The 26,778-nt window shown below is 30.4% G+C and overlaps 1 protein-coding gene across 1 annotated transcript in view; it reads right to left on the minus strand.

Annotated features, from left to right (window-relative positions):
- LOC122512727 overlaps positions 1–26,778 on the minus strand; it is a 772,233-nt gene that overhangs the window by 134,165 nt on the left and 611,290 nt on the right. Inside the window, 1 exon segment of the mRNA XM_043628757.1 lies at positions 1,220–1,250. Coding sequence (XP_043484692.1) covers positions 1,220–1,250 — 31 coding nt within the window.

A 26,778-nucleotide genomic window follows, 5' to 3' on the forward strand; every position in this document is an offset into this window, starting at 1 on the left:
AACTTGAAATTTTGGCTAGTTCACTATAGTTGAAGGTAGAATACGCCTAAAAACTTTGAGACAAATCGGTAACTTCTGACGTACGACTGTGTGATTTACCCGTGGAATCGCCCACAAGTTTTTGTTTATTCTATATAGATGTTGTTTAGATCGAAAGGCATAAATTTATTCTTCACGCACACAAAAGGAAATATTTTCCACGTTCATATGAAAAAAAAATGTCTGCGCAAAATATTTGCGTAGTGAAAGGCTTTGCCTTAACCACGTGTTTGCGCAGGTGCGAAAATATTCTCGTGGATTATATTATACAACCTCATAATTATATAACATTTTAGTTTAACAAGAAAATTGAATTATTTAGTTACATTGAAGTTCTTTAAAAATTTGATGTCATATTCGTAATCAGCGACCTCAAAAACTCCCAAGTAACAAATTTCAACAAAATCCAATTACTTTTTGAATTTTCGTCCGCTATATTAAATCCGTTATTTTTAAATTTGTTGTCAGATTGGTAAACAGCGACCTCAAAAACTCCCGAGTAATAAATTTTAACAAAATCCAATTACTTTTTAAATTTTAGTTCACCATATTGAATCCGACATTTAAAATTTCTAAAATTTGATATCAGATTCAAAATCAGCGACCCAAAAATTTTCCAAGTTGGGTGTTTCAAACATATTTTGTCAAATTTAAAAAAAAATCGTCCGACATATTGGATCCTCCATTTTTAATTTTTGAAATTTGATGTCAGTTTCGTAATCGGCATTATCTAAAACCCCTAGATAGAAAGTGACCTAATTATCCAACCTATATCTAATTGGAACCAATTGTGTATTTAATCCACCATTTTGGAAATTTAAAATCTGACACTAGATTCGTAATTAGTAACCCCAAAAACCACCGAGTAACAAGTTTGTATAAAAATAACAATTAACGAGAACTGACAAAACTAGTTATTTAACTTCAACATCTGTATTCTTGAAACTTTGTTTTCGCACGTAAGCCCCCTTTTCGTAGACCAGGTCACATATGTTAGTTATCGGCAATTAGTTTAAATTAATAAAACATGTTAAAAAATTGAATGCATTCAAAGACGCAATAACAAAAACAATTAAATTCTGTTCACACATGCAGGTTTCTCCATGCGCGGTTAATATGTAGTAAATTTTAATAGAATTTTAGATTTTACAAATAAATGTATTTTGTTTTATCAGCTTACCTATGATTCGCTCAGTACTGGAAGAAGCGACCTAATTTTGGAAAAGGTAAAAATAATCGTATTAAAATTGTATAAAAATTATAACACATTCGCTTGGAGACAGCAACATGCCACTTCAGTTAAATAGGGAAAAAGATGCCAATTCAGAAAAAGAAGTCATTTGACATTTGTCTTTTTCTAACCACCAAACAAATTCATTTTACAGAGTTACAAAAAAATGTTGAAGTAGGGTTTACTTAAAAATTCTTGTGTTTATTCTTTATTGTAACTTTAGGTGTCACTGAATAAAAATATGCTGAAAAAAAATTTTTTCCACAGAAAAAGTAAATGTTATTTTAACACCTTTGGTGTGTTAAAACGACACGCAACACTTTTTCACCAGTGGTGAAAATATCTACAATTACTGATTTTGAAAATTTTGAATCCGCTATTTTGAAATTCTTAAATCTAACTTTTTATTTGCCATAAGCAACTTCAGAATCACCCAAATAACAAATTTCAAGCAAATCTAATTGTAGAAATCGATTTTTTTCTATAATATCCCAATTCCCTATTTTGACTATTTGAGGTAGCAATTTCTTTTAATTAAAATATATTCCCCTTGATTAGTATCAATCATCTTTCAATTCTGGGCCTTAAAGTTGATAATTTAAGCATTCATTTGAAACTTTCAAATATTTTATCATGTTGCGTTTTTATTTTACAGAGCTTTAAAAAGAGCTAAAAATGCGATTTTTTTATAGGTAAGTATAGTCTAGGTTGGACCACTGTCTAGGTAGTCCATTCGCGATTTTTTGGACAAGTTCACTAGCGCCACCTATATGCGCATACTTGGCGAAGCTTGTCTTAGTGACACCTAAATTTTTGTTATATTCAATTTTTGGAGAATTAAATGTAATGTTTTTATAACCTCGGTACAAAAAAAGCTCAAAAAAAGTTTTGTGTATCATGTGAAAAAACCATTAATAAAATATAAAAAAACATGGGATGGAATCCGGAAACAAATCTGTTTTTGGTTAGAACAATTCGATAATGGTGCATTTTGTCAAGGTCAGACCACCATTTAAAATACATGAATTTGGCAGATACTTTTTAATAAATATACAAAAAAACATTTGTACACACACATACTCACACATTTTGCCAAAGATATTAGAAAAATAATATTAAATCCTGTAAATTTTGTTAATTATTTCATTAAGTTATTTTGAACTGTTACGCGTTACTTTTTTGTAACAATAACGTTTTACTTTTTTGTTTTTTGTACTTGTAACTCTTTACAAGTTGTAAACCATAAAGGATACATTTTTCGTAACGCTAAAAATGTTATTTTATTTTTTAACAGTAATGCCCTTTGAATTTCAAACATAAAATGAAAAATCAAGGTCCGACCTTGACTGTAAGGGACAACCTAGACTACAAATTTTTTTTGAAACCTTTATAACTTTTTCATTTTAAAACCAATCAATTTCTGTACTTTGTACAGAAAAAATATTCCTTTTAAACAGAACTTTCCAACAATATACTTCAATTCACCAAATTCATTTTTAAAAAGAAGTTATAAACAAAAGTCAAAAGGTGGTCTGACCTTGACTATACTCTCCTACTTTAATCTCGTTTTTTTAATAAAACTGGCCGTATGAGAAAATTTTTTTGTTGCATATTCTTATTCAGTGACACCTTAAGTTTCAATAAACACAAGAATTTTTAAAGAAACACTGTATCAAGATTTTCTTGCAACCCAGTGTTAGAATAATACAAAAAGCAACATCATATGTTTCTTTAGTTTTTTAAATTGGAATCTTTCTCACTGTTAAACTGAAGTATCATATTGCTGCTTATAAACGACGATAGACAACAATATAGTGCTTATATTATGTATAACTATGTGTTGTGGGTGCAAAATATTGTAATCTTTAATTGCTGCAAGTATTTATCAACTTTAATTTCATTTCACTTAAAAAATTCCTTTAAGAAGTTAATACAAATGTCAGAAAATTAACAAATATACCATTCGTAAGCTTATAAAATTTTTATAATAAGTTATTATATACTTACTAGCTGTCGTACCCGTCTTCGGCGGGTTTTAGTTTCTACTGATATACTTAAATGGTAGTCTACTAACCGGGAATTTAAGTTACCTGGGAAAAACTAATAATTAGTTGCAATTAACTATTTCATAAGGAAAATATTACTATTTGAATCAGTAAACGACTTTTCCTATCAAATACTATTTTTAACTAATTCAAATTCAGAGAACAGTATTTGTATTTCAATTAATGTATTAAAAATAATCCTAAATTTCCACCAATTTTTGAAGTTATGTAGAATCTAATTCAAACTAATTGTATCGCAAATAGTCCCTACGTTATGACTTCTAAAATCTAAAATAACACCTATATTGTAGGCTGAAAGTACACTGAGAAAAAGACCGCCGTTATTGTAGCGGTAAAGTGATGCTAGTATAGCAGGAATTGTACTGCCATTAGGAAACCGCTATTTCAGCAGTTATTTCTGCAGTACATTGCAGTTATAGCATTGCAAAACTGTAGAAGTAGCAGGAAATTCATGCTAAAACTACAATGTTTCACACAGTCGTTTCAACATGACATGGCGTTTCTCAACACTGCCAAATTTGCATGAGTAAACGGCGCCATTTCGACAATTTTTTTCTCTCAGTGTAGGGCTTAAATTTTGACTCGGGTCTATTTACATAAATATTACGTCAATAAAAATTAAAGTAAAATGCAATTTTTTAAAAACTTATTAATATAAAATAGTACATTATGCAACAAAGGCGTATTATTATCACTCTATGCTACCTGTACCGGTGCATGCTAAGTTTCCCCATATTACCCAGCTGGTCAATAAAGTGTCTATTATTGCCCTAAGGTACTAATGAGTACTTTATTGACCGTTGGGTTAAAAGGAGGAACTTAATATGCGCCTGTAAAGGTAGATAAAATGACCATAATACGCCAGAGTTGTATAAACACTTTTTTTAATTGGTAGAAACTTTGTTAAATGTATTAGTAGAAACTAAAACCTGTCTTTCTACATAGGACCCTATATAAAAAACCATATGAATTCATACGTAAAATCCTGCAAATTTTTCGACAACATTTTTCCTGTTACCTAATAAAAAACCTGTATTTCTTTAAGAATATTTTTAATACATGGGGCGTTTCATATGAAAATGAAATATGATGTCTCAGATTTTTCTCATATTATGAGAATTAAGAGTGATTAGGGTCCTAATGAAGTACACCAAGTAACAATAATAAATTATTTTTATTTTTCTAGATATTTGCATTAAAATATTTTTATAAAACTTTTTTATTTTGAAAATAACTTCTTTCGCTTTGAGACACAAAAAATTGTTCTGAACAGTTTTTGTGCTCAAAATACTTAACTTTCAGAAAAAAATTACTGTAAATAATAATAATGAATTTTAGGTTAATTGCTTTAAATAATATAATTTGTTTTTAATATTTAAACCCTTTCTCCCGTGTTACTCAAATCTAAAAAGAATTATGAATAATGTTGATAATATAATGAAACTTTCCTGAAATTTTTAGCTTGGCGTTATTTTTTGTTTGTGAGAAAAAAATTCCTAAATATTACAATGCAAGCACCAGGTGTAAAAAGACGCTAGTATTGGAGTTATTACTGAATAAGGAAAGAAATGTTAATTTGTACATTTAATATATTTTAAATATTTAATAATAATTTAACAAAAAACGGTATGCTACCCCCGAAAGTTCAAGAAGACCAACGAGTATTTTATTTTAAATTTAATACATTTTTTTGATGTTGTTAGCAAAGAAATAAGAATAATAAAATTTAAACATTGTAGTAAAGAACACAAAAAATTAAACATAATTTGGTTGATCAATTCCAATACGGTCCACAGTGGGGCAAAAAACACGCTATTGGACAAATTGATTTTTAGACCACAATTTTTAACCGATTGACAAAATTTTTTTTTAAATTAAAGATAATAAAATTTTGCATAAAACGTACGTTTTGTATTTAAGAAAAAATTTTCCATTAATTGTTTATTAAATGTTAAATAAAAAAATTAGAATTTTTTTTACTTTAAATAAATATTGTTGCTTATCAAAGCCTATTATATTATTAATAATTACCAAAAACATTATAGCCATGTTCTAAAAATGTTTTGAGACATTAACTATTTTGTTTAAACAATTTTTGCTTTTGTTATAAACAAATAAATTAACAAAAGCTTTTTTTAATATTATGTAAATTTAGTGACTAAATTTTGCATAATCTACTATACTTATGATATGCAAGTAAATACCAGTGAAATTTATTGTTATAAACAATTACTTTTTGTTATGTTACAAACAATTTATATTTTTATTTTTTAACACAAAATTAATTATATTTTATCAACAATTATTATTACTAGTTACGTTTTACAGGAAGTATTTTTTACTCTCATTTATGAATGTAACATTGTTTAAACAAAGCTTAATTAACAATTGCACAGTTTCTTTATTTTTAGTTGTTTAAGTCGCGTTTTTTGTATATTTCCTTGTAGGGGAAGTGCGCCGGTTGTGGGCACCCTCCGGTTGTGGGCACCCCTACGTAAACTTCGACGGCAAGCAGATTTTACTGATCTAAGTATTGCAAGTCGTGTTCGTTGACAATACGGACTTTTCGTATTGATAACGAAACAAATATATGCATTTGTGTAATAGCTGTGAGCATAATAAAGAAAATTTGCATTAAATAAATAAAAAAGTAATTTTGTATTGTTTTCGAAGAGCAACATATGGGTGTAGATTCGTTCAGAAAAAAAGGGTTTAATTTTTTTTTTGCAGTGTTGTCATTATATTTTGTGATTTACCTTCGTGTTTAACCAAAATCCTGCATCACAAAATGTGTTGGTCTTTTTAAAAAATGACTGTCATTCCCGGTTGTGGGCACCTTTATGTTAAGGAGGCTCTACCATCTGACAATGATGAGGACTACTGTCTCATCTATCTAAACTTTCTGCCAAGGAAAGTGACAGCCGCAAACTCCATTAAATGCGATGAATATAGTCGTTCAATGCATTAGAAGTGCGTTATGGTATGCGTACTAGCTACTTCACATGCAAGCATTATGCTTTTGTTAGCGATGAGCATAGTGTGAAAACGTGTCATCATTTTTGTTCTTTATCCCGGCAAATTCTCTTAAAATAAAGAAACTTTCATTTCTTCTTTATTTGTGTTGGTTTCCTTTAATATTTTTCCATTTTTAGCGGATTTTTCAAGGGTGCCCACAACCGGGTACAAAATTTTTTTTGTCAAAAAATTCCCATTTCACTAAATTTCTAATAAAACTTTTTTATTTAAAGGAATCAATTTAATTCCTTCACTGACAGTCACCTTAGACCTCTAGCTTTAAATTCGTACACATATATTTGAATAATATGCACATGGACAAATGTTATGAGGCAAAAACAAAAGGGTGCCCACAACCGGAACACTTCCCTTATATAAAGTAATTTCTTAACTTGTTGTCAAATTTCACATTTGTTAATAATTTGAATTGTTATTATCAATTGTTAAAAAATATTAAGAAGAAAATTTTTTTAAAACATAGTGTGGGACCCAATCAGTGACCAACCATACAAATAAGAAAATAACTATTTGATTCATAAGCAAATAAAATAAAACCCTTTTTTATTTTTTTTTATTATTATTATTAGGTATATTATAATTCATATTATTTTAGAATTATTTAAACAAACTATTAAAAACTGACACTGTCAATCGATTCTTGATTGAAAAAGCAAAAGTTACAGATTGAATATCATAAAAACAGAACAGTAGAATCAGCGAGGATAATTCCAAATGCACGTTGGGTGTACAAATCTTAACTTTAATTACACAGTAATAAGAAAATCTTAATTTAAAATCAATCTTTAATTCAACATTGTCTGTTTTTTATTTTTTATTTGCATATGAATCAAATAGTTATTTTCTTATTTGTATGGTTGGTCACTGATTGGGTCCCACACTATGTTTTAAAAAAATTTTCTCCTCAATATTTTTTAACAATTGTTTAAAACAATTCAAATTATTAACAAATGTGAAATTTGACAACAAGTTAAGGAATTACTTTATATACAAGAAAATATACAAAAAACGCGACTTAAACAACTAAAAATAAGGAAACTGTGCAATTGTTAATTAAGCTTTGTTTAAGTATTGTTAGTATTGTTAGTATTGATTTGTCAAAATATTATTTATTTAAAATAAACTAAAGAAAACCAATAATATTGATACCAGTTATACTGTTAAATCAAATCAGTTCAAAGGATCCTTTCGTTTCCTTTCCTTTTTTATTCCTTTCATATTAAGGAATGTAAATTAATTATATTTAAAAATTACATGAAATTATTTCATGTTTTTAAAAGTAATGAGATGGTTGTGCCTCACATTAAAAAAATCTTTTGAATTTAAAATAAAATCACTCGTTGGTCTCCTTGAACTTTCGAGGACAGCATACCGTTTTTTGATAAATTATTAAATATTTAAAATATATTAAATTGTGTTGCATGTCGAACAAAACAATCGAGAAATTATACGAAACGAGTAAAGTGATCGTCTTTTCATTAATTAAATACACAGCCACACAAAAAAAAAAGTTCTGATCTGGGGGTCTCACTATAAAGACTTTATGTTTTTTGGGTCGCTGAATCCGAATCCGAGGTCCATTTAACCCCATCAGATCAGGATTTTGACACAACCTCAAAAAACCAATATGGCGGACACATTTTTGAAAAATTCATCGGATTCGCTTGAAATTCGTTACTCGGGGGTTTTTGGGGTCGCTGCTTACGAATTTGAAGTCTGATTTCAAAAATTCAAAATGGCGGATCCAATATGGCGGACACGTTTTTGAAAAATTCATCGGATTCGCTTGAAATTCGTTACTCTGGGGTTTATGGGGTCGCTGATTACGAATCTGATGTCGGTTTTTTAAAATTCAAAATGGCGGATCCAATATGGCTGACACAGACATATTGGATCCGCCATTTTGAATTAATTGAATTAATTGAATTGTCTACATAGTGAGACCCCCAGATCAGAACTTTTTTTTTTGTGTGGCTGTGATATCGATCGGATCGTTCTTTTTAACAAAAGAATCTCAATAACTGATTTTGATCGAGATTTTGATCGACAACAATTTTTGAAAGTAAAATCACATTACAATAAAAGTAAGGTAAAATTTAACGTTGAATTAAATTTTACACATTAGGAATTAATAATTAACATAAATTAACATTTTTAAAATGGTTTTTAAGGCTTCACAAAATTTTCTTTTGATTAAATTTACTTTGTGCGTTACTAATTTCGTTTTAAATTATGATATAAATATTTTATTATAAAATGTTTTGGTTATATTTATTCACGGTGTCTACTGGTCCTGGAATTCCTGGAAATGTCCTGGAATTTGAAAAAATGTCCTGAATCTTAAATATCTTGAATTTTCTAATTTTGTCCTTTAATTTTCCATATTTTGCTTGTAAATATTCAATAATTAAAAAATTTTACTGAAATTAAAAAAATTGTTTTTTTGATGCATCAAAAAATAATTTCAATTTGTCGTTTGATTAAAGAAACTGGTATCTACAATATAGATTTTAACTCTTGATATAATAAAACGAATATTTTTGTTCAAGGATGTTAATTTAAATTATGGTAAACGTTATATGAAAGAATATTTTTTATTTTAATGTCCTGGAGTGTCCGGAAAATGTCCTGGAATTTTAAGTAATATTTTCAGTAGACACTCTGTTATTGTAATTAATAATTGATTTGACGCACTTATTTTTGAAATTTTATTATATTTTTATTTTTAAATATCAAATTTCTTTCAGTATATTTAAACAAAGATAACAGTAATGTCTTTCTAAATTTTCATTTAAAACGAATTTAAAACATTCTTTATTTTATGTATTTAAAGAAGATAATATTTTTTCTTTTAACGAGCAAGTGGTCCATGAATTTAAACACATTAGGTATTTTATGGAATCATTGTCCAATCTATTTCTGTGTTTCCTAATGGTAAGTGATCCACGAGAAAAGAGTCTTTCGGCTAGAACTGAAGATGCCTGAACGCCAAAATAGTCTCTAGCCATTGATGATAATGTTGGATATAATTTTTCATTCATTTGCCACCACTCTAAAATATTTTCTTCTCCATCTGCACATGGTTGCGACAAATAATAGTCAAGTTCTCTTCTCCATTCTTTTGATAAATGATTTCTTTTTGTGTTTTGTTTTTTCTGAGATTTTTTACTTTTATAAAAACTTTGTAAATTTAGAGAATCATCTTCGTCTTCATCACTCAAAGCTACCAAAACATCATTGGATGACTAACTGGGAATATCTTTTTGAGGGATTTCCTAATAAATGTAATGCAAAATTTTAATATTTTAATATTTTACTTGTTTTAATTTTTATTTAAATAATTACAGCTATTTATTTCTATTAATTTTCGACTATTTATTATTTTTCTATTGTTAGGTATTATTTATTTATTTTGTATTTTTTTTAAAAGGGGCGCATGATTATTCCTCAAATTTCAATTTCCTAATGTTCAAAACATCGAAATTCTTATCATCGAAACATCATTTCGCATAATTTTCAGTTTTCGAAATTTCATTCAACATAATTTTTAATTTATCAATTTATTCTTTATCCTATTATTTAAATAGTCGAATTGTTTTTTAATATAATTTTTAATATGTCGAAAATTTTTTTTGACATACATTTTGTTTTTCCGAATGACTATTTGTCATAATTATTAATCCTCCGAATTGCTATTTGACATATTTTTCAAACCTTCGAAATATTATATTACATAACTTTCATTTATCGAAATTTTATTTGTTATAATGTTCATTTACTTGAATTATCAAGTGACATAAAGCGCATTTACTCAAATTCTCATGTGACATAACCTTCAAATCTTCGAAATGTCATATTTAAGAAATTTCATTTATCGAAATTTTATTTGTCATAATGTTCATTACTCGAATTATCAAGTGACATAAAACGCATTTACTCGAATTCTCATGAGACATAACCTTTAAATCTACGAAATGTCATATTCGTCATATTTCAGAAATTTTAATTTATAGAAATTTTATTGGTCATAATTTTCATTTATTCGAATAACCATTTAACATAAAATTTATTTGTCCGAAATTCCATTTGACATAATTTTCAAACATCCGAATTACTTTTTAACCTATAATGCAAGTCACAGAAAGTTCATTTGTCCTAAAAATAACAATGAAATTTTCAAATATTTTTCTCATTTCTATTGTTATTTTTAGGACAAATGAACTTTCTGTGACTTGCATTATAGGTTAAAAAGTAATTCGGATGTTTGAAAATTATGTCAAATGGAATTTCGGACAAATAAATTTTATGTTAAATGGTTATTCGAATAAATGAAAATTATGACAAATAAAATTTCTATAAATTAAAATTTCTGAAATATGACATTTCGTAGATTTAAAGGTTATGTCTCATGAGAATTCGAGTAAATGCGTTTTATGTCACTTGATAATTCGAGTAATGAACATTATGACAAATAAAATTTCGATAAATGAAATTTCTTAAATATGACATTTCGAAGATTTGAAGGTTATGTCACATGAGAATTCGAGTAAATGCGCTTTATTTCACTTGATAATTCGAGTAAATGAACATTATGACAAATAAAATTTCGATAAATGCAAGTTATGTAATATAATATTTCGAAGGTTTGAAAATTATGTCAAATGGCAATTCGGAGGATTAATCCTATATAAGAAATCTCTAAACGAAAATCTCTCGAAATATCTCGAAGTATAGTAACGCCTATCCCATTGGTTGCTTTCACTCGTGAGCTATACTCAATTGGCTGAATTCATATTTTCTATCTTTGTCTTTTAAACACTTGAAATAGAGAGGTTCATTCACTATACGAACATATACTTACACATTAAAATAAAAGTAGTGTGCGTAAGAGGGCTATATTCCCTTTATACAAATGTTTTTCATCATCTTCGTCTTTCAAGTACTTAAAAATCTCAATCTATTTTGGAAATACGTTCAGATATATTATTGACGTAATAAAGTGATTTAATCCAATTAAATAAATTATAAATTAATAAATTATTATTGATAAGAAATTATTTAGATAAATATAACTGTTAAATAAATTTAATTAAATTAATTTTTAGATGATTAAGTTTTATATATTTAATTTATGTAAATAATATTAATATTTAATTTATTCTAATATAAAATATTAAAAAATTTTAAAATTAAATGTTAGAAAATGTTATGAAAGATTAAATTCAATATAAAAATTTTATACATATTTTAATAACTAATAAAATAATTAATTTTACTAATGTCTTTCATTGCAGATAATAAAACGTATATTTATCTGCTTCATCTAAGAAGTGTGTATTATCTATAAATTTAAAAAGATTACATAATTCTAAAAGAAATTATTAAAGAAATACATAAACCAACAGAGAAAAGAAGGTCAGAAGAAACTGACAACATTAATAATAAAAAAAAGTGTTTGGTTATTAAAAGAATTTTATTATTATATAACGTTTTGAAATTAATAATAATTACCCAAGTGCGAAAACCAACGCGGCCCAACACTGGCCCAGTATTGGCAAAGCTGGCATCGAGACTTGGCAGACAATATTGGCCCGACTTTGCGCCGACTCTTGTGGTGTTAACAGCGGTTGGACGTTGGCAGCCAGATCTCGGCAGACATTAATGGCCCAATATTGGCCGCCAGATCCCGGCAGACATTAGTGGCCCATTATTGGCAGCCAGATCTCAGCAGACATTAATGGCCCAATATTGGCTGCCATTACTCCCCCAGTGTTGACAAAATTAGAAAAAAATAAAAATAAATTTTTTGTATTCAATTAACTAATTAATTTATAACATTTATACGGCTTATTTCCCTAAATTAAACGCAAACTTACAAATATTTGAAAAATTCTTACCTCTCGCGGGGATCGATACCTGAACCTGACGCACCACAGCCTAACACTCTGACCACTCTGCTACTCTGACTTGAAGTCGAGGAAGCAAAAGGGTTCTTATAAGCTACACTACACTGGCCGATACTGTGCCATTCTTGGGCCGAGCTACGTCTCAATATTGGCAATTATAATTTGCCATCATAGATACAAAATGATAGACATTAATGTGCCATTCCTGGGCCAAGCTACGTCCCAATTCTGGCAATTATAATTTGCCATCAAAGATACAAAATGTTTGCCATTCAAGTGCCAATAATGAGCCATTAATGAGCCGATCTTCGTCACATCACTGGCAACTGTCTTTTACCATTAAAGATTGATCAACTTTACCGTGAATGTGCCGTTATTGAGCCAAACTACGTCCCAATACAGGCAATTATAATTTGCCATGAAAGATACAAATTTTTTGCCATTAAAGTGCCATTAATGTGCCTTTAATGGGCCAATCTTCGTCACATCATTGGCAATTTAATTTAAAAAATTTTAATATCAAAATTTATGCTGTTATTAATATTTAATTAATATCTAAAAATTTGACTAGAATCCATTTTGAAATCAATTTTTACTAGAAAATTCTACGAGAATTGAATTATTTAAATGCAAAAATAAATAATTTATTGAATAAATTGAAAATTTCTTAACTTTTAGATAATAAAGAAAAAATTTTTCTCAAAAAATGGTTTCTGTTACATTTATTTACGAATTTCTTTAATTGTAAAATGATTTGAAAACATTAATAACTTCTTTTTAAAATTATTACTTAATTAAACTTTTTCAAAAAAATTAATTCTTTAAAATTGACAGTTAAAAATATAGAAAATTCAAAGTTTCGAATATTTTAATTTGAATCCTTTTCAAGCTTATTCGATTTTTTAAATACAAAATAAATAATTTATTAAATAACTGAATGTTTCTTAAAATTAAATTCTTATACATAATTTTACCAAATTAAAGTGCCACTAATGTGCCATCAATGAGCCGATCTTCGTCACATCACTGGCAATTGTCTTTTGCCATTAAAGATTGATCAACTTTGCCGTGAATGTGCCGTTATTGGGCCAAGCTACGCCCCAATACTGGCAATTATAATTTGCCATCAAAGATACAAAATGTTTGCCATTACAGTGCCACTAATATGCCATTAATGGGCCGATCTTCGTGGCATCACTGGCAATTGAATTTTTCCATTAAAAATTGATCAACTTTGCCAATATTGTGCCGTTATTGAGCCAAGCTACTCCCCAATACTGGTAATTATAATTTGCCATGAACGATACAAACTTTTTGCCATTAAAGTGCCAATAATGAGCCATTACTGGGTCGATGGTTGGCACATCACCGGCAATTGTCTTTTGCCATTAAAGATTGATAAACTTTGCCATGAATGTGCCATTATTGGGCCGAGAGCTGGTCCAGTCTTAAAAAATTTGAAATTCTGACTATCGGCGCACAGTCTAGAAAAATGGGGAGCAAAATTAAAAACTCTTACACAGGTTTACAAATTAAAAACTTTTTTTGCCAATCGAACAAAACATTTTTTTTCCGAATAGTAGGTGTTTTTTGAGTAAGAAAATCATAGTTTTAATTTTTTTCCCTCGTGCAGTTTTTCTGTAGCTTCAAATTTTGCATTTTCGAGGTGCGACGCCACTTAAACTTACCTGTAGGAAAATTAGCTTGTCAAAATATAATAAATGAGGTATCATTGGAAAGGTTATTAAATTACCTTTCGATCCATAGGTGACAGAATAAAATTCAACAAAAATTGAGAGAGTTACAGTCGATTAAAGATGAAATTTCATGCCAATTTTGATGATTTTTAGACCTTTGAGTAACTTCTACTATTTTTTTCTACATCAAACAGGAAAGAATGTTTAGGTTTTAATTTTTTTATTGATAGACTATATCATTACACAAATTTTGAGTCCTTGTGGACCTCGATTGGATTAAAAATGACAATTCTACACTAAATTTAGTGAACGAAACTACATTTTTCATTTTTAGTATCCCTTAAACATTTGCAGCAAAAATTCAAATAATAATAAAATTTGGTTAAGCGCTAAAGTTACTGAAATCACTAATCAAGAGTTTCTGAAGTCGTAGATTTCGAATGCAATATTAGTTTTGCAAATTTCAAAATGGCGGATCCAATATGGCGGACAAGTTTTCAAAAATCGATGAAATTCGTCTCAAATTCGTTACTCGGGGGTTTTCGGGATCGCTGATTACAAATCTTACTTACAATTATTAATATATTTATTCCTTTATTTATTTCATTTGAATTCAATTTTTCTGACATTTGAACATCAAAAAATTGTTTTGTTCTATTATTAACCACCAAAGAATAAAAATAATATACATTAAATTGGAATATTTTCCTTTGGAGAAGAAAACTTTAGAGGATATTAGAAGAGGATTTTTTCTTTAACTATGAGATCACTTTTTTTAGGGTGCACGAAATTAGAAAAATTAATCAATTTTTTTCAAAATGTCTTAGGAGATAAATCTCTCAAAAATATAAAATAATATTTATTTACATATCAGTCGACGCAGAATTTAATAGGCTTTCAAACATAATATTTTTAAACATATTTTTTGTTTAAACCAAAACAGAAAATACATTATAATTAAATATAATTATTCAAATAAATAATACTTTTGAATGAAAGCTGTAGATATTTTCTATATAGAGAGAGTTTACACCGAGTAGAATATATTTATGCTCGCGCGCGCATATACAAATATATGCTCCGCGGGCATATATTCGCGTCGGCGCAAACTATCTGCCTGCAGCTGTGTTGTGAAAGGTTAGAAACATCCACTTGCCTCGACCTCGTGTTTTTACACAAAAAATTTGTTTGTTGAATGAAAAATCATTATTTCATAAAAAAAATCATAAAATTAATATCGGTAAGTAAATAAGGTACTTTATTATTATTGTTTATTACGTATTTGACTTAGATTTTAATTTATATTTGTGAATATTGTAAACAAAAACACGAGTAACCTCAAAATTTTACTTTGAAAAAGAAACTTTTACTTTAACCACTTTAACATTAAATAATTGTAATATAATTTTCAAAAAAACTATTAATATATAATTATAAAAAAACAATTTCTATAAATTGAGATTATTTTATTATAACAATAATTGTATATTAAATGTTTTTATAATTTCTACACAAATCGTTGTATGAATGTAAATATACATTTCACAAATGTATATTTATTGTGAAATATTATTAATCAATCTTTTGATTGATTAATAAAAATGAAATATTAAAATAAATAAAAAAAGTAATGTAATTGAAAAAAAAGTAATTGTTTGTTTTGCATAATAATAATGAATTAAAATTTTGAATCTTTCGAAAGGAAAATGAAGCGGATGAAATCAAAAAATTGGTCTTCTGAAGAAACCACATTCTTATTGGATTTAATTAAAGAAAAAGAAATCGTCAGAAAAATGGATTCGAAATCGATTAAATTTATTGATTTGTTTAAAGAATTGGAAAGTGATTTCAAAGCCAACAATTACAGTAGAAGCTGGATGCAATTAAAAAGCAAAGTTAAATCATTGAAAGGTAATTAATTTATTCCTATTATTAACTAAGTCAGTATATTTAAAATAATTAAAATTATTATAAATAAATCAATTAGAAATTAAAATTTTATAGACAAGCATTTTCAATTAATAGATTTTGTATTCAAAGATTTTGTATGTTGCCGTATTTTTTAATTAAGAGAGTATTGCTAATCAACTGAATTACTGTTTATCTAAATATCAACTTAAAAGAAATTACAATTTATAGAATTTACGATTAACAAGATTTCCGTTCAACTAAATTTCATAAAGCAAAATTTTCATTTTATCGAAATTCCAATAAACAAAATTTAGCGTTTAATAAATTTTCTATAACATCTAGTTTCAAAAAAATTACATTTTTTAAGAAATAATAATTTTATAATGATATACAATGATTTTAAAAATTGTAATAATCATTTATTTAATAATAAATAAAAAAATTATTTTTTCAGACAAGTATATGGAAATTCGTAGGGAACTTAACAAGAGCGGATCTGCGGGGATGACGAATTGGGATTTCTATAATAAAATGCATGAACTATACGGACCTAGGCCATGTCAAAATCGAAAGGGCATCGATTCGGGAAAGGCTCGAAAGAGTATATCACAGTCTTCCACTCAATCTTCTATTAAAAAGCCAAAAATTGATGTTGATTCAGCTTCTACTAGTAAGGGGAAAATTGATAAAACGAAGACAAGTGTCCCGCTTGAACATCTAGAAACCCAGGAAGATCCTCAGCAAGATTCTTTGAAAAATCCTCTACAAGAATCCCTGAACGATTCTCTAAAAGATTCTCTGCAAGAATCCCTGAACGATTCTCCGCAAGACTCTATAAAAGATCCTCTGCAAAAATCGCTAGACGATTTTCCACAAGATTTTCCAAAATATCCTCTGCAAGAGCCGGAAATATCACACAATGATGACCCAAAGAAGAAAATATCGTTGGAGGATGAGATTGATGAGAAAAAACCGACAGTTTCACGAAAAATACCTTTGCCACCGAAGAAAAGATTATTTAAAAATAAAGATGATATAATTGACCTTGAAAAAAGTTTCGACGAAATTGAACAATTAAATTATGCAACAGATAATTTTAAGTCGCAGTTGGATGATATTCAAAACGTTGTTGAAGCTGAAGGAAAAGAAAAAAAATTATCAAAGCGAGAAAAATTGGAAATGGAAAAAAAGCTGTTATTGATAAGTTGAACAAACAACATGATGAAAGAACGCAAACGTTTTTAAACATCCAGGCTGAAAGAGAAGATAAATCAATGGAACAATTTGGTAAAATTATTCAACAAAACAGTCTTCTATTAGTTCAAGCATTTGCAATGACACAAAGACCGTCGCCTTGGATGCAGCCGCAACCGAATTTTTCGAACCATTTTGGTGGAAATATGTTTACGCTACCATCTTCACTACAAGGGTATCCATATCAAAATTCAAATTTTGGCGGCCCCAGTACACCGCCACAATATGTTCAAAATGTGTATGGGTATCAAACGGCAACACCTCATTTCAGTCCCTCAAATCCATATTCGTTTGGAAATTATGCCATGAATCAGGATTTCGAAATTCTTCATTCGAATAGACATGATCAGCCGAATGACAATATTTCAGATCAAAATCTCGATACAAAGATAGTTAACGATGAAGCTAGTGAAGATATAACAGAAATGTAAACTCCATAACTATTATTTCATTTATTACGTCGTTACTAAAGAAATTCATTTCTCAAGATATATATTTGTTTTTAAAAATTACTTTTTTACAGTTTAAAAAAAATGTTTTGTTTCTTTAAGCCGTTCGAAAAAAATTCTCAATATTTCTATTAAAGATTATGTTTCAAATTATTTTCAAAAAGTATTTAGTATTTATATTAATTAAAGTAACATTGATTAGAAAGCGATATTGTTAAGAGATTTTAAACTTTAAAAGAAGATATATATTTAATTAATATACAATAATTTTTAAGCAGAGTTACTGTTTTTATCTCAAAAATTCGTGATATATGAAATATGTTCAAAGAATATTTTTAATTTAAGAATAATTATTTCTCAAAGTAAGTCAAGGAAATATAGAATTTAAGAAAAGAGAATATTTTTTTATATAAAAACGTAAGTGTGAAAGGAAAACTGTAAAAGTATAAATGAATGTTTGTTAAAATGAATATTATGGAAACTTGTTCCAATTAATATGATAATTTTTATTTTTTATTTAAAAAGATAAGTATTGCTTTTATGAAACGTTTTTTGTTACAATACGTATCTAAATATTGAAAATATTTTGTGTCTACGAAATTTTAAGTGCGTTTGAATATGTGTTCTTGTAAAACTTCATGTTATTAAAAATAATAATTCATTTGGTTCAGTATTAGTGTTTTATTAATTGGGTATTTTTATTAATTTGGAAAATTAGGAAAATTGAAGATTTTTTATTACAAAATTTTATATATTTAGTACAAAATTACAAATTTGTTTAACTGTAAAGCGATAATAATAATAATTTGACTTAACATTTGTCCACATTAAAAATTTTTTTTAACAACTTATAAATAGTATCACGAAATATTGACTCTTTAAATGTATTCTAAAATATCCAATTATTATTTTTTATTTATATTAAATGTAATGCATCACTCTCCGTTTTGGTAGATTGTTAATTACACAGGTTTACAAATTAAAAACTTTTTTTTGCCAATCGAACAAAACAATTTTTTTTCGAATAGAAGGTGTTTTTTTAGTAAGAAAATCATAGTTTTAATTTTTTTCCCTCGTGCAGTTTTTCTGTAGCTTCAAATTTTGCATTTTCGAGGTGCGACGCCACTTAAACTTACCTGTAGGAAAATTAGCTTGTCAAAATATAATAAATGAGGTATCATTGGAAAGGTTATTAAATTACCTTTCGATCCATAGGTGACAGAATAAAATTCAACAAAAATTGAGAGAGTTACAGTCGATTAAAGATGAAATTTCATGACAATTTTGATGATTTTTAGACATTTGAGTAACTTCTACTATTTTTTTCTACATCAAACAGGAAAGAATGTTTAGGTTTTAATTTTTTTATTGATAGACTATATCATTACACAAATTTTGAGCCCTTGTGGACCTCGATTGGATTAAAAATGACAATTCTACACTAAATTTAGTGAACGAAACTACATTCTTCATTTTTAGTATCCCTTAAACATTTGCAGCAAAAATTGAAGTAATAAAATTTAGTTAAGCTCTAAAGTTACTAAAATCACTAATAAAGGATTTCTGAAATCGTAGATTTCGAATCCAATGTTAGTTTTCTAAATTTCAAAATGGCGGATCCAATATGGCGGACAAGTTTTTAAAAATCGATTAAATTAATATTATTATTATTAATAAAAAAATTAAAACCTAAACATTCTTTCCTGTTTGATGTAGAAAAAAATAGTAGAAGTTACTCAAATGTCTAAAAATTATCAAAATTGTCATGAAATTTCATCTTTAATCGACTGTAACTCTCTCAATTTTTGTTGAATTTTATTCTGTCACCTATGGATTGAAAGGTAATTTAATAACCTTTCCAATGATACCTCATTTATTATATTTTGACAAGCTAATTTTCCTACAGGTAAGTTTAAGTGGCGTCGCACCTCGAAAATGCAAAATTTAAAGCTACAGGAAAACTGCACGAGGGAAAAAAATTAATACTATGATTTTTTTACTCAAAAAACACTTACTATTCGAAAAAAAATTGTTTTGTTCGATTGACAATTTCACTGTGAACCAGTGTTATCTTCATCATAACATTGCGAATTTGTTTACTATATTCATTTTCTGAAACAGGGTTGGCTTCTTCATTTTCATCTTCATCTTCGTCGGTTGGTTGAGGAAATAAAACTCTATCATTTCTCTCTTTTTCTGTCCACTTTTTCTTGTAAAGGTCATTGCGCGTTTCAACAATATTGTGTAAAACGCAACACGCACTCACAATGTGTGGGACAAAAGAGTGATGACAATCAGCTTTTTTTGAGAGTCTTCTCCAACGCCCCTTTAGACGCCCAAAAGCGATTTCCACAATGACCCGACCAGAATTTAAATACGCGTTGAAGGATTCTTGGACATCGGTTAAAAATTGGTGACTTTTTTTGAACCCTATCAGTAACCATGAAAGATGGGGATATGCTAAGTCTCCAATTATCATATATGGAATTTTAACCCCATCAATAGTTGCCGTTTCCTGTAACACAAAATTCAGAACAATTTTTAAATCTAAATTTTAGAGATTTTTATTATTTTAATTTTATATGCAATTAAATACTACATCAAGTTTTTACAGAGTGGCGATGCTTTTCACGATTTTAAATTACTAGTCACATTTTCAAGTAATTTTTTAGCATTTTCATGTATATTTTTATCAATAAGTTGTTGATTTATAAAGGAACTTCTACTTTTGAAAATAATTTTTTGAACGATTTAACAAGTAATTGCTTTTATATTTTATAACAATTTTTTATAAATGTTACATTTATAAGAAAAAATTTACTTTCATAGAATTTTTAGAATAGCCAAGATTTTAAAGAACAATTTTTTTTTAAATTTCTATTATTTTCTGTTTACTCAGTAAACTAGTTATTTTATTTTAAAACAGTTACAATAATGTAAATGTATACCTGACATAGTTGTTCTTTATTATTTAAGAACAATCCAGATTGCGCCAGCACGTGAGCATCATGGTTACATCCCGGAGATTCAATGTTAATGTCTCGAAACCTACAAAATAATAAATTCTGTTAATTTGAGTTCTTTAAAATTATATATTAAATATACTAGTAGAAATATATTGAATTACTTTAATTTAGTAAATTTATTAATTATTCAAATTTCTAATATTTAATGCAATTTAAAATTTTAAAGGAATTTAATTTTTTAAAATGAATGATATCGAAAAGAAAATAATGAAGTGCCATTTTGTGAATGCAAATCAACTTATTTCTGAATTTCAATTTATTGTGAATTCTTTTTCTTAACATATGGATTTTTTTACATAATATTAAAGATCAAAATATGATTACCTCGCTTTATCATCCACCACGCCCTGCAAAACATAGGAAGGATAAAATTTCCGATTTATGAAATCTCGGTAACCTTCTGAAGGTGGAGTAATAGGGATATGACAACCATCAATAGCTCCGATGATTCGCGGGATGCCCGTCTTTTTTTAAAAACCTTGAGAAATCGTTTTACATTCTTGCGCATCAGGCATCTTAATCCACTCTGGCAATAAAATTTTATTAATTGCATCGGTCACACGATGCATGCATTTTAAAACTGTACATTTATGTATTCCAAAAAGATGACCAAGGACTCTATATTCACAACAACTACCGTAAGCAAAAATTGCTACGGCTACTTGCTTCCTGGTGTCTAAAGGGATTCTAGGCATCAGAAGGTTGAATGCAGGTTTTTAAACATTATCTAATTTTGCACAAATGTATTCGAAAGTTCCTTTCGACATTCTAAAATTCTCGATCCAATCATCTTCTTTAAACTCAGGCACAATTACGTCCCACCATTCACTAGATCGTCTTCGCATCCATATAGTACGATTACTTGATAACATTTGCTCCGTATAAGCAAGTTCCAAATAAATGCGAATGTTGTCTAGTAAAATTTCTTCGGAAATAAATATCTCCCTCACTCTTTCTCGCATATTGTGCATATTTTGAAAAAACATTAGAACAGCTGCAATCATAAAGTTTTGAAAATTTAGCATTAAAAACATTTGCTTGTCGTTGAACATTGTAAAATCTGAAATACAAATATATATTTTAAATTATCAAATTATTTTTGAAACAACAAAAAAGGAACAACTTTATTGCTTATTATTATTAAGAATATTAAATTTTTATTTTCATTATTTTTAATTGAATGATTATTTTTAATGAATTCAATATTTTACAAATCTCAATTTATAGAAATAGTTTTTTTATAATTATATATTAATAGTTTTTTTGAAAATTATATTACAATTATTTAATGTTAAAGTGGTTAAAGTAAAAGTTTCTTTTTCAAAGTAAAATTTTGAGGTTACTCGTGTTTTTGTTTACAATATTCACAAATATAAATTAAAATCTAAGTCAAATACGTAATAAACAATAATAATAAAGTACCTTATTTACTTACCGATATTAATTTTATGATTTTTTTTATGAAATAATGATTTTTCATTCAACAAACAAATTTTTTGTGTAAAAACACGAGGTCGAGGCAAGTGGATGTTTCTAACCTTTCACAACACAGCTGCAGGCAGATAGTTTGCGCCGACGCGAATATATGCCCGCGGAGCATATATTTGTATATGCGCGCGCGAGCATAAATATATTCTACTCGGTGTAAACTCTCTCATATTGGGATTAAACTTATAAACTAATTTCAATTACAAAATCATCTAAAATTATTTTTGTATTTGAATTAAGTATAATGTTTTTTTAGTGAAGTAGCTATCATTTTCCAATAATAATTGGATGTTAATTTAATTTCAGCAGCAATTTTTCTTAGCTCGCCCGTCGTTCGTACTGACAATTTCTGACAGTATATTGTATTTTAAAATTTATTTATTATTAATTTTTTTATTATCCTACAATTTTTTGTTATAAATAAAATTATATTTATATTATAAAAAAGTTTAATAATAAATAATATATAACTACCCTCCCTAGGGGTTTCAAGACCTTGCCGTTGGTGGGAGGCGCACGAGGGGCTTTTACCCAGTGGGAGGCTACTTCTCGATATCTCTCGTGGGGACTGAGGGGGCGAACCCTTCAAAATGAGTCGGCCGCTACAGAAACCGAATCTTCTGTGTTTCGCTGGGCAGTGTCTCAGGGCACGGGGATTTAGAGGGATATCGAGAGAGACGGGATGTACAGAGGCTTAACCGCGGGTCCATTCCGAAGACTTCCTACTGGTGGAAGTCTGACCAAGAAGAAACCCTTCCATGGTTACGTTGGCTGTGCCATGGCGATTGAGGCGCGAGTCTCTGCCACCCAATCCGTGATGAACTCGTGTCCATGGATGAATGGTACTAGGGTTAACAAATCCGTCGGGTTCTTCCGTGGGGAGGGGGTTGGACGGGGGACGACCTTCGCTGGGCACAATTAACCGTAAACCGTAAAGCTCAGGAACGGTTGTGTTACAGGAAGGGCCCGTCTTCTGGACGACCCGTCCCCGGGGTGGGGCTCGAATGGAGGTATCTTGAACGAGACTCTGAGATACCAGGCGAACTTTCAGATGTAATTTAGCCTTTTCCTTAAATAGAGGCTCTTTAAGGATTGATCTTTCTTTCCTCTTTTCTCGTGGGACCATAATGGATACTACAGAAATTAAAAAAATAAAACCACACACGTGAGCGTCAAAGAGCCCTTTTGGGGGATCACGATGGTGGCGATCAAGGTATGGACGCGACAGAGGGGACCGTGAGTCAGTCTTAAATATGGCTGCTTCCGGGATCCACTGTATGCAGATTAACTTGCATCATTGTAAGGGCGCTTCGGCGATTCTAGCCAAGAACTTTGCAAGGATGCAGGCAGCTATAGCCTTTGTTCAAGAACCTTGGGTTTACAAGGATAAGATTAGAGGTCTAAGTGGCGGTGGGGTGCTAGTTAGATCACCACAGGAACCAGTTCCAAGGGCTTGTCTGATCTATAAAGGTTTAGATGCTTTCCCTCTATTGGAATTAACTACCAGGGACTTAGTTGTTGTTAAGGCTCAGTACCTAGAAAAGAACGGAAATAAAAGGGAGGTTGTAGTAGCTTCCGCATATTTTCCGGGATCGGGGGATGACCCCGCACCACCTGCAGAGGTGGAGAAGTTGGTAGATTACTGTCAACAGCAAGGTCTCCCATTAATAACACAGGTCAACAAAAAAAGACTTACTTTTTTTTATGAGATAGCGGAATGGTTTCCTATGTATTTTTGGACGCTGAACACGATCCCGACTTCCAAATTTGCCCATCACGTCAGGATTTTGAGAAAAGTGGGGGTAAAGACCCCAAAAACGCTTTTTTGAGGATTTTCAACATTTCTTTTATCTTTAACCTGACGTGCTAGAGACTTCCACAAGGTCTTAAATTAAAGCTTGTAATGTGCACTACAAGACCAATATCCATAAAATAAAAAAAAATTAAAATTTTTTTCAAAAAATGGGGTTGAAGACACCAAAAATTTGTGTTTTTGGATTGCTTTAATAGACTTCTTGCAATCGCTTGGATTCGCTTGAAAATGGGTACTTAGGGTTTTTGGGGTCGCTGATTACGAATCCAATATTTGTTTGCAAAAATTTAAAACGGCGAAACCAAGATGGCAGATGTAAGAATTAAGAATTGCTTGGATTCGCTTGAAAATTGTTATTTCAGGGTTTCTGAGGTCGCTGATTACGAATCCGCCATTTTTAATTTTTGCAAACTAATATCGGATTCGTAATCAGCGACCCCAAAAACCCCAAGTAACCATTTTCATGCGAATAGATAGAGGCAGAAGACTTTTAGATTTTCTGTTAGATACAGATTTAGATATTTTAAATCAGGGTAATGAGCCGACTTTCGTTACTGTTAACAGAAAAGAGGTGTTGGATATTACGATCTGTTCCAAGTCTTTTTGTGATGGCGTGAGGGACTGGAGGGTGTCTGATGAAGATTCCCTCTCGGACCACAGGCTTATTACGTGTAGATTGGAATCGAAGGATCGGGAACAGGAGTGGGGACGTAATCCTAGGAGTACCGACTGGGCTTCATATAGTGAAGACCTCAAGGCCTCCATGGCATGCTTCCCCACTTCCTATGGAACGATGGAGGAGTTAGAGCTTGCAGCGGAATATCTGCGAGATTCTATTATCTGTTCCTTTGAAAGGAACTGTGTAGTTAAGAAAATGGGCTTTAATTGGGGCGGTAAATGGTGGACCCCCCGTTTGGAGGAACATAGGAAAACTGTAAGAAAGCTTTTTAATAAAGCCAAGAAACGTAGGCATCAGCGAGCATGGGATGAATATCATACCGCTCGCGATTCTTATAAGAAAGAAGTAGATAGGGCAAGGGGTGTCAGCTGGAGAAGTTTTTGCGAGGGAATCGAGAGGGTACCAGAAGCTTCAAGACTTCATAAAGTACTAGCTCGAGACCCAATGACAAAATTAACTACTATTAAGCTGCCTAATGGGCAGTATACCCAGGATAAAAGGGAGTGTCTAAAGCACCTGATAAAAGTAAACTTCCCGGACTTTAGAGAAGGTTTGGAGAACAGCCAGGGCATAGGACCAGGTAGGAACCGAGGATATCGGGAGCACTGGAAACTAGCAGCCAGGGTTGTAACTCCGGAAGGGATTGATTGGGCAATAAGCACTTTCAAACCATTTAAGGCTTCAGGGGGGGACGGTATATATCCGGTTCTTTTGCAAAAGGGATTGGATTGTATTAGAGTACCCCTGTGTAAAATTATGAGAGCATGTATAGCTCTTGGTTATACACCGGAGTCTTGGAAAAAGACGAGGGTTGTGTTTATTCCGAAGGCCGGTCGGTCAGGCTATACTGCGGCGAAGGACTTCAGGCCAACCAGCCTAACTTCCTTTATATTAAAGACGTTAGAGAAACTGGTGGATAAGTTTATTAGAAAGGAATGTCTTAGAGATTTTCCCCTACATCAGGGACAGCATGCATATAGAGCAGGCTTCTCAGTAGAAACAGCCCTCCATTCGGCAGTAGGTAGAATAAAAGGACAAATTAGCAGTGGTGGTTATGCGGTTGGTACTTTTCTTGATATCGAAGGTGCCATCCCTAACACCTCTAGCAAAACTATCTGCAGGGCAGCCAGGATGCGAGGCGTGCCCGAGCCGCTAGTTAAGTGGATCGACAGCATGCTTCGCGAAAGGGCCCTGGAGGCAGAGTATGGTGAGGCCAAGGTAACCGGCCTTGTTTCTAAAGGGTGCCCACAGGGAGGAGTTCTCTCTCCTTTATTGTGGTGCTTAGTGGCAGATGAGTTAATTAGAAACCTCAATAGCCAGGGATATTATACGCAAAGTTATGCAGATGATTTCCTTATAATTATAAGAGGGCACTCAATTGAGACCCTCTTAGAACTTACGGAACGTGCGCTTAAGATTGTCAAGGATTGGTGCAATCTGACTGGACTTTCTGTAAACCCAGAGAAAAAGAATATAGTAGTTTTCACAAGAAAATATAAGGTACCGAGTTTGAAGAAACCGATATTTTATGGAAAAGAGATTTCCTTTTCTGAATCGGCTAAGTATCTGGGAGTAATCCTGGATAAAAAGCTGGTTTGGAGGGAACATTTCGAATATCAGTATAGCAGGTTTTGTACCGCGTTTTGGGCGTGTAGAAGGGCGATAGGGTCATCATGGGGACTAAGGCCTAATATGGTCAACTGGCTCTATCAGATGATCTTAAAACGCCTTAGGGGCTCTGAAAAATCCCACAATAGAATCAAAACTCGTCTGGGAATGCCGGAGCGTACTAGATGAATTGGGTTCAGCAAATAGACTTTCATTGATTTGGGTACCGGGTCACTCAGGAATCAAGGGTAATGAAAGAGTAGACGTCTTGGCGAAAACCGGTTCCGAGACGAAATTTATAGGTCCTGAACCAGCAGTGGCAATAATGCCATGCTTGGTTAAGGGAGCCATAGAAAGATGGGGTGAAAAGGAACATGAGAAGTATTGGGCGAACGTTGGGGTGGGAAGGCAAGCGAAAACTCTGTTGGGGTTAGCACTCAGCAAGAGGCGAGCGAGCGATCTCCTAAAACTCGATAAGATCAGAGTTAGAACCGTAGTTCGTCTACTTACGGGTCATGGACTATTGAACTACCATCAGCATAAAATAGGCAGACAAGTTTCACCTATGTGTAGACTGT

This window comes from Leptopilina heterotoma, unplaced genomic scaffold, assembly GCF_015476425.1.
Source record: "Leptopilina heterotoma isolate Lh14 unplaced genomic scaffold, ASM1547642v1 Lhet_125, whole genome shotgun sequence".
NCBI classification, from domain to species: domain Eukaryota; kingdom Metazoa; phylum Arthropoda; class Insecta; order Hymenoptera; family Figitidae; genus Leptopilina; species Leptopilina heterotoma.